Genomic DNA, 8,737 nt, shown 5'->3' with positions numbered 1-8,737 from the left:
GGTGGAGGGAAGCGGCGACAGTAGCTGGGCTGACCGCGGCGCCGTGTCTCCGGACGACGAGCTGGACAAGATCCTCTGCGGCAACGACTTCCCGAATATTCCGGAGGAAATCCTCGATGGCGGGCACAAGTCAGCCCTCCATCTCGGGCTCTCCTCCCGATTCTCCCGTCTCCCCGTTGGGAGACCTGGAGCCTGATCTTGAGGACGGGGTCCCGCAATTGCAGCGTTCCCCTTTCCCACCGCGGCAAGGAGCTCCGCTGCTGCGGTCCTCCGCTGCTGCGGTCCTCTCCTTCTCCACTCCAATCTGCCAGCCACATGCCGGCCGCCAAAGGACTTGGACTTCCTGGACTTGCCAGACATCATTAAGCAGGCGGCAGATTTGAGGGGCATAGCGATGCCGGCAGAGCAACCTGCACCTGCTCACGGCCTCTTAGGTGGGGATGTGTACGTCCAGGACCCGCCAGCCAAACGACCCCCGCTTTGGCCCAGGTTTTCGGAGCTTCAGCCCTTCAGAGAGGCGGCGTTTTGTGTCCCCAGAAAACTGCGAGCTCCGGTGACCAGATGGGAACCTTTCACCAGGGTCCACGGGGGCACAGAAAAAGGTTTTCCCTCTGTTCCGCCGCTTGAACAGAGCTTGGCGTCGATCTTCCTCCCCAAGGCTACCTTTTTTGGTAAGCGGAAACCTTTGCCGCCGACGCCGCAAGACCAAGCCTACGCCCGCCTATCTGATTACTCGCACCAGTGTGCAGCGCAGATCACAGCGGCGCAGAACAACATTGCCCTGTTGTCCTCGGCTGTCTCCGCCATGGCCACCAAGCCCGGGGCTTTTTCCCCAGAGTTGGCCGTATACCATGGCATCGGATGTTCCACAGACGTGCGCGCGCCCGCTTACAGAGCACTAGTGAGCCTGGCAAAATCTGTTACCCATGAATACATGGATGTCAAGGTTGATTTCAAAGGGCTACACGCTCCAGTTCGCCAGTCCTCCCCCCCCCATTTCTCGGTGTGGTGGAAACGACCATGTCATCTCAATCAGAGAGCCCTGAAGGCAGAACTAGAAGAGCTTCTGGGGAAGGAAGCTATCTCTCCCATCCCTCCAGGAGAGGAGAAGGAGGGGTTTTACTCCCGCTATTTTCTCACACCAAAGAAAACAGGCGGGATGAGGCCGATTTTGGACCTGTCCCTGTTCAACAAATACATTATGAAGCAGCCTTTTCACATGTTGACAATCAGACGTGTTGGAATACGTGCGTCCCGGCGATTGGTTCACATCCATCGACCTGAAAGATGCATATTTCCATCCCTGTCATTCCCAAGCACAGGAAGTTTCTGCGCTTCTCCTTCCAGGGAATCCAATACCGGTTACCATTCGGTTACTCTCTGGCTCCACGCACCTTCTCCAAGTGTATGGAAACGGCGCTGGAGCCATTACGCAGAAAAGGGATCAGGGTTTTGTTCTACCTAGACGACCTAATCCTTATGGCTCACTCCCAGAAGAAAGCTGCACTCCACACAGTGGAAAGTGGAAAGTTGTACAGCATCTGCAAACACTGGGTTTCGCCAAGAACTGGCAAAAGAGCTCTCCGCTCCCCACCCAGTCGTTCATTTACCTGGGTGTGGACTTGAACTCCGCCACCATGACAGCAAAGCTGTCCCCAGCCAGGCTGGATGCGCTAAGCTCTCTGCTGTCTCACATCGCACCTCACAGAGTGGTGACGCCGCTGTCTGTGATGCGTCTGCTAGGCATGATGTCTGCAAGTCACGTGGTGGTCCCCTTGGGACTGCGTCTGGACCCAATACGGCACAGAAGGCGCATGCTGTCCATCCCTCCCTCACTGCAGTCAGACCTGGCATACTGGAAAACCCCTCGTGTCCTGTCGACAGGAGTTCCCCTCGGGAGAGCGACGTCACACATATCGGTGTACACAGACGCGTCTCTTTCCGGCTGGGGAGGATGTGCGAGTCTCACATTGTGGGGGGAAAATGGGAGAATCCTCCTTCCCTCCACATAAACTGTCTGGAACTGTCCACGGTGCTCAAAGTGCTAAAGCACTTTGTTCCGATGCTGACGAACAGGCATGTCGTAGTGAGGACAGACAACATGACAGCCGCAGCATACATCAACCGTCAGGGCGGTGTGCGCTCAGCCCGGCTGCTGGAGATAGCCAGGAGCCTCTTGCTGTGGTCTCACAGACACCTGCTCTCCATCAGAGCGGTGTACATCCCGGGGGTACAGAACCGCCCTGCGGACTTGATGTCTCGTGGTGGTCCCTCCCACAACGAGTGGAAACTGAGTCCCACACTAGTTCAGATGTTGTGGGACAGGTTCGGGAAGGCGAAGGTGAATATGTTCGCCTCACGAGAGAATGCGCACTGTGGTTCTCCATGAACACACAAGACAATCCTCTACTGGGAGTGGATGCCTTCTCTCACCGGCCGTGGCCCAGGGCTCTCCTTTATGCATTTCCCCCAGTTCCCCTGATTTCTCGCCTCTTAGCCTCTTACCGCTAGGTTCTCCTCTCAGGAGGAGAACCTAGCGGTTATATTCTGGTGGCACCAGAACGCACGAGCGCGTCTTGGTTCCCGATCATGGTGCAGCTGCTGGCGGGGAAACCGTGGCAGCTCCCATGGCGCAGAGACGCACTGTCATAGCTGGACGGTGTGATCCTCCACCTCCCGGTGATAGGCCAACAACTGTGGGCCTGGCCGCTAAACAGGAGCGTTTGGAAAGGTTAGGTCTGCCCCCTGCGGTGGTGCGCACTATCCAAGGTGCGAGAGCCCCTTCTACTACAGCGTGTTACGTGGGTAGATGGTCTGCTTTTCAGCGCTGGTGTGTGGAGAGAGGCTCAGATCCCACGTCGTGTCCTCTACCTCTCATGTTAACCTACCTTCAGACGCTGGTAGATAACGATTTGGCTCCATCTACAATCAAAGCGTATGCTGCAGCCATTTCATTCTGCCATGGGGGCTATGGAGAGAGATCAGTTTTCGCGCATCCCTTGGTGAAACGCTTTTTAAAGGGAGTCAGATGACAGAAACCTGTCACGCGCTCTCTAGCTCCGCAGTGGGATTTACCTCTGGTGTTGCGCGCTCTGGGGGGTCCCCCTTTCGAGCCGATAGCCCAAATCTCTCTCAAGATGCTATCCCTGAAAACAGCGCTCCTCCTAGCCCTGACGTCGGCTAAGAGAGTGAGTGAATTATGCGCGCTGACGGTCTCGCCGTCCTGCCTTTCTATTAGAGAGGACGGGAGCGCAGCGACTTTACAGCTAAATCCCTCATTCACACCTAAAGTCCTAACAAACTCCTTTCGGTTGAGAATTATTTCCCTCGAGGGGTTCTTCCCCCGCCTCACAGAAATGAGGCAGAGGAAGCGTCTCACCGACTCTGCCCAGTGCGCGCTTTGTCTCAGTATGTTTTGCACACAGCAAACATCTGACAGACACAGCAGCTGTTTGTTCATTACAGAGGGCATTCACAAGGCTCAGCTCTGTCAAAACAGCGTCTGTCACACTGGCTGTGTGATGCCATCACACAAGCCTACAATGCGGCGGGAGCCGAGCCGCCACAGGGCGTCCGGGCGCACTCCACGAGAGCCTTATCACCATCTACAGCCCTCCTCAGAGGGATGGCGGTGGCAGACATCTGCACAGCTGCATCTTGGGCTTCTCCGTGCCCTTTCATCCGTTTCTATCTGCGCAATGTTTCTGAGTCCTCCCTGACTCATTCAGTCTTAAACGTGCTAGACCGCAGATGACGCGTTGTCAGATCTGGCGTTTTTACGCACATGCCAAACGGTGCACCCCCAATCCAATCATCACGGATTAGTGGGCTGCATGAGGGATCATTACGATACGTAATCAACGTCTCACATTCTGTAACAGCAGTGTTGTGTGAAGCGAGTGTTCTATCACTCGCCTTTTTTCCACACAAGGTTGACATGAGGTCAACCATGGCACAGCCGGTGTTTTCCTGCCTTATTACGCTTCGCGTTATAGGGTTGTGGACTGGTGTATGTTATCTGCTTGAGGTCCTTGGTGTCTCGGTGGGCATTAACTACATCAGCTTCGCCCTTAACCCAATAGCGACAGCTCTTAGGGGGCGAAGCCTATACGAAATAGAACGTTAGTTATGTTACCATAACTCCAGATTCTATGAGTATAGGCGTAGCCCTCTAAGACTTAGGCCCCCTGCTCCACCAACATTGGCTGAAGAAATTACTGGCTTTTGGGAGCAGAGCTCAGGTCCCGACGCTGTATATTCTATAGTTGAGGACCTGAGTGTAGCCACTGTAGCGTAAGTGGCGGGAAAGAAAATCTTCAGACTGCGCATGCGCGAGAGGGATAAACCCAATAGCGACAGCTCTTAGAGGGCTACGCCTATACTCATAGAATCTGGAGTTATGGTAACATAACTAACGTCATAACTCATGACCCCCCCCCCCCCCCACACACACACACACACACCCTGCACAAGACTCAGACCTAGACTTGGACCCATGTATCATGTATTGAATAATGTTGTGGGTGGAGTATTGTTCGATCGGAGTGTTCATGCCATGTCCTTGGGTTTAAATCTCAACTTATACTATATATGTGTGTTCGACTCACTCATGCTGCTACATTTTACCTGCCCATTCTCTTGTCTTATGTCTCTGTACAGCCTACATTCACTAGAAAGCTAATAAAACGTTTGAGGTAGCTGGATCACCCTCTCTCCTTTAATTAAGCCAGCTGCTGGTTGTATGAAGCAGGAGAAGCTGAATTTCACTCACCACAGACAGAAACGTCCAGGTCAGTACCCCACCCACCAGAGACCACCGTGATGACTGCAGCTGAGTGCTTTTCCATACTGTTGGTGGTCCAAAGCACACCAGCTAGCCATCCTGCCCGTACTGCTATGGTTTCTCTTCTTGCTTCATGTTGTCAGCGTTGGGCTGCTGACACACAGCATGCCTATTTTACTGGTTTTCCAGCACTTAACCATGTCCATCTCTTTATGGCCAAAGGCTAATATTATTTTAACAAATCATGGGTTCAAAATCTGAAATGAAAGATACATCTGAGATTGTGTTGAGCTTTAAGGGTAAATGTCTTGATTATTACTATGAAGATTTGGGTATTTTTTCAACCTGAGATTTAATCATAATATATCAGCCAATCTGTAGAAAATAATTTCAGTGAAAGAACCCTTTATACAGTATTGTATGGGGTACACAATGCCCCTTTCTCATTACAGTCTTACAGTTACTTTTGAATATAATCTAGGAAACTGCCTTTGTCTGGAGTGATTAAGCAGTCAGATATCTCAGTTTGTGTGTCATCTGGAGGAGCCTTTGTTATAGTAGCAACAACATCTATGCCTTTCAAAGATCAGCCTCAATTTTTACGTTACAACGTTGACTTGCCAGAAAATGGGGCTATTATCAAGGGCCTTCTATTGTGGTACCACAGTACTGTTGAAATCAGACTGAAAAGGAGAATATGTTGCCATTCTTTGCTATATCATACATCATGTGAATCTTGTCAAAAAAAAAAGAAGAGAAAAAAAGTCCAGTGGATTTTGTTAGGATTGTGTTTTTTGGACATTTTACTACCTGGATGAAATCCAGAAATAAAAAAATTCTGAAACAAATCTACACAGACATGTGAATCTTATTAGTTAGAAACGTATTAGTCATGATTGGCATGCAAAATAAGGCTCGCCTGCATCACAGAGTATTACTATTAGATTAGAACTCTTGCGCTCCAGTTGATTCAATGAAATTTCTGTCTACCTGATATTCTGGTGGCCTAAATGCCAACTATCTAAAAAGAACCCTTTCCAGTATGCTTGATTACCAAGGGAATGCCCCTGCCAAGGACATTTAATCATACCTAACGGGAGGATCAAAGTTTGTTTTTTTCTTCTTTGGATGGAGCAGGGAGGGTGTTCCATCCAATTTTTCAGCATGTTCTGCCTCCTGTTCCAACTAAAGCTCAGCCAAAGCCACTCATAGTCAGAAATCATGTCCCTTAGAATATAAATGACAGCAGACCAGAGCCACAAGTCCGTTCTGTTTCAGTGTTTAAGAGACAGTTTATGGTAAGAGGTTATCATTGAGGGAAGCAGAAGTAGAGTTTATTTATTCTCTAAATGGCCTGTGCTTCCCCTGGTAACAGGCCCCATTCAGCAAGCAAGGCTATACCAGCTATTCTTTGTGGGTCTCTCTCTCTCTCATACATACACACACACACACACACACACACACACACACAGGCCGAGGGTTTTCTAACAGGTATTCCATGTGAGGGATATGGCATTATGGTAATCAGTGCTGCTTGGTAAAACTATGAATGTACACTAGGCGGTGATGGCAGGTTTACGTGACACCGGCAGCTCCTCAATGGTACTCCCCATCGGATAGTATGGGAAACATACACCACCTAGTGGTAAACACCATGTGTACCACAACATTTTTCTTCCTACTACTGCAGGATCATCTTTCATTCCGTTAAAAGAAAGATTGGATGTTTTAGCATTTATGTTGTCATGGTTCTTTTTATTGTAAACTTGAATTCTGGGTCGTCACAAGCTGAGGATGCAAACACACATTCATTTCCATCCCACATTACCTACTCATTAATGGACGTCATTATAAACTGTTTAACTAGGTCAGTGCATACTTCTCAAGACTCATACAGGAAATAAGCCCCAGTGCTGCGTGGAATCCAGTGTTTCTTGCTCAGTACATGAAAATCCCTACCGCACAGCCAAGGCTGGTTATAGTTCCACAAAAAAGAATGTTCAGTGAGAAGGGTAAGTGGTTACATCATCATAGCTTACACCGAGTTTCACTTTGAACCCACATATGCTGTCATGATGTGATAAAAGGTCGCTGCAAAATGGCACTGTTGTGGTCATGTCAGTTCAGTCAATATAGCTGCAGTGTTTTTCCATTAGGAGCAGCCCCCCCCCCTCCCTCCACCATATCACGATTCATGTTGATTTCAACAAACATCTGTGAATCTTTCGTCTGTATTCTCTGTCAGCTCGAGTGAAACTGAAGTCTCAGAAGGGTCACATTCAGGAATCAGTTTGTTTTCTTGTGAGCTGTCTACCTCATCGAATCTGTTGCTAGAGCTGTCCATGTTGCAATCAAGTGTCTTCTCATTTTCAACCATGTCTTCCAGGTCTAAAAAGGAAAACAACAGGAGATTAATAAGGGTCGCCTGCCCTCCATAAACTTTTAAATCAGTTGCAGATGGCTGACTCTTGGCGGAGCACACAAGAAACAAAACACTAATTTGAGAAAAAACAGTGGGCCAGTGTCACTATTGTGGATTAAGCATTGTGAATTATTAACAGATATCACTTTAAACTTTATGCTAAAACTAGACTTAATCTATGGACTTGGATGAACCTGGCCAGAGAAAATCACATCTGCTACTCACACGTCACCACAGTCCTGTTGACCACATTATAACCATGGTCCGGGTACTTGCTCAGGTCGATGTAGTAATAGAACTTGAGTTCCTGAGGGTACTGAGAGTGGGACAGGTTCTGTATCAGGGGAATCATTCGATGGGACATAGGCCCCTCTGCCAGAGTCTGGTGCATCATGTATATGCACCAATCGTCCTGCAGGAAGTTAGGTGTGATGAGCAGAGCCCTGCAGTGGCTGTTCTGCATAGCCTGGCACAATTCTGTGGGAATGGCTCCTCCTGGACTGGCGTCCCGCGGCGACAGAAAGCACCTGAGGCTGCGGGGCGAGGCCTCCAAGAACGAGACCAGGCGTATGGCCTCTTCTGTGTCAGCGTGCACGGAGCTGTGGCACACAAACACGTCATATTGTCGGCTCCACCGCACCGGCGAGCTCAGAGCCGACTGTGGCTGCGATGGTTTTGTGGGGGCGCTGGGGGTTTTCACTGGTGCTGATGATGAAGAAGAAGATGCTGATGTGAATGAAGCTGATGCTGATGCACTGCTGGGAGAAGTAGCTGAGGTTTTAGTCACTTGCTCATGCTGTGGTGTCACTCTTGACTTCAGAAAGAGTTTATGGAACCAACCTGAAACAAGAGGAAGACAAACTGTACATATTTTTGACTACAGCATGTACCTATATTAATTTTTCCTGGTCAGAGCATAGGCCTTTATTATAACAAGTTATAAAACAAGGCTATAAATGCAGTATGAAAAATAACTAAGCTATAAAGGCTACATAAACAGTAGTACCTATCGCATAGCACTCATATCAGCTGCAAAAACAATCTGTGTTTTTGAACATTTTCATCTTTTCCACCTCATAATGAAATGGTAAGTCTGTTGCAACCTTTTTCTGCTGATTACTCCAGAGAAAAAGAATGAGCAATTATTTATTCATTATTGTTCAAATACAAAAAGTATATTCAAAAAGATTGAAGATTAACTGTATATTACAAGTAAAGTGTCTGGTTAGCAAGTTCAGCTGTTCATGTCTGTCAGGGAAACCGTCTCAACTCACCATGCATGTTGTTAACATCATTGTCACGTCTTTTTAACGCCTCCCCAAAATGTTTCCAGTCTGTTCACAGTTGATAAGACTTATATTATCTTTAAATGGATTTGCTCTGCCCTGTACGCACATTCCTCAGAGATAGCAGTTATAGAAATAAGCGTTGGGAAAACAATTGTACATAATCTGACAAAAGTAACTGCCTGCAACAAAGAAGAAAGTGGAAAATGTATGTGTCAAGCGTTTCACTGACACCACCAGAGAAAA

At 48.5% G+C, this 8,737-nt stretch overlaps 1 protein-coding gene across 1 annotated transcript; it reads right to left on the bottom strand.

The window, feature by feature from the left end:
- Positions 1-6,531: 6,531 nt before the first annotated feature.
- tirap (toll-interleukin 1 receptor (TIR) domain containing adaptor protein) lies at positions 6,532-8,655 on the bottom strand. Its single transcript, XM_071909630.2, has 3 exons — positions 8,480-8,655; positions 7,431-8,045; positions 6,532-7,171 (listed from the first exon to the last, which is right to left on the bottom strand). Exons 1-3 carry the CDS (start codon positions 8,484-8,486, stop codon positions 6,987-6,989), a joined length of 807 nt encoding a protein of 268 aa, XP_071765731.2. The 5' UTR covers positions 8,487-8,655; the 3' UTR covers positions 6,532-6,986.
- Between the last annotated feature and the right edge of the window lie 82 nt (positions 8,656-8,737).

The sequence above is a fragment of the Centroberyx gerrardi genome, chromosome 6 (genome assembly GCF_048128805.1).
Source record: "Centroberyx gerrardi isolate f3 chromosome 6, fCenGer3.hap1.cur.20231027, whole genome shotgun sequence".
Taxonomy (NCBI): domain Eukaryota; kingdom Metazoa; phylum Chordata; class Actinopteri; order Beryciformes; family Berycidae; genus Centroberyx; species Centroberyx gerrardi.
Note: the sequence above shows the minus strand (reverse complement) of the source record. Positions and strands in the feature narration are given on the sequence as shown.

Coding starts and splice junctions, on each gene's coding strand:
- tirap (XM_071909630.2), bottom strand. Junction 7,172..7,430: donor CAACAGGACTGTGGTGACGT/GTGAGTAGCAGA, acceptor TTTCCTTTTTAG/ACCTGGAAGACATGGTTGAA.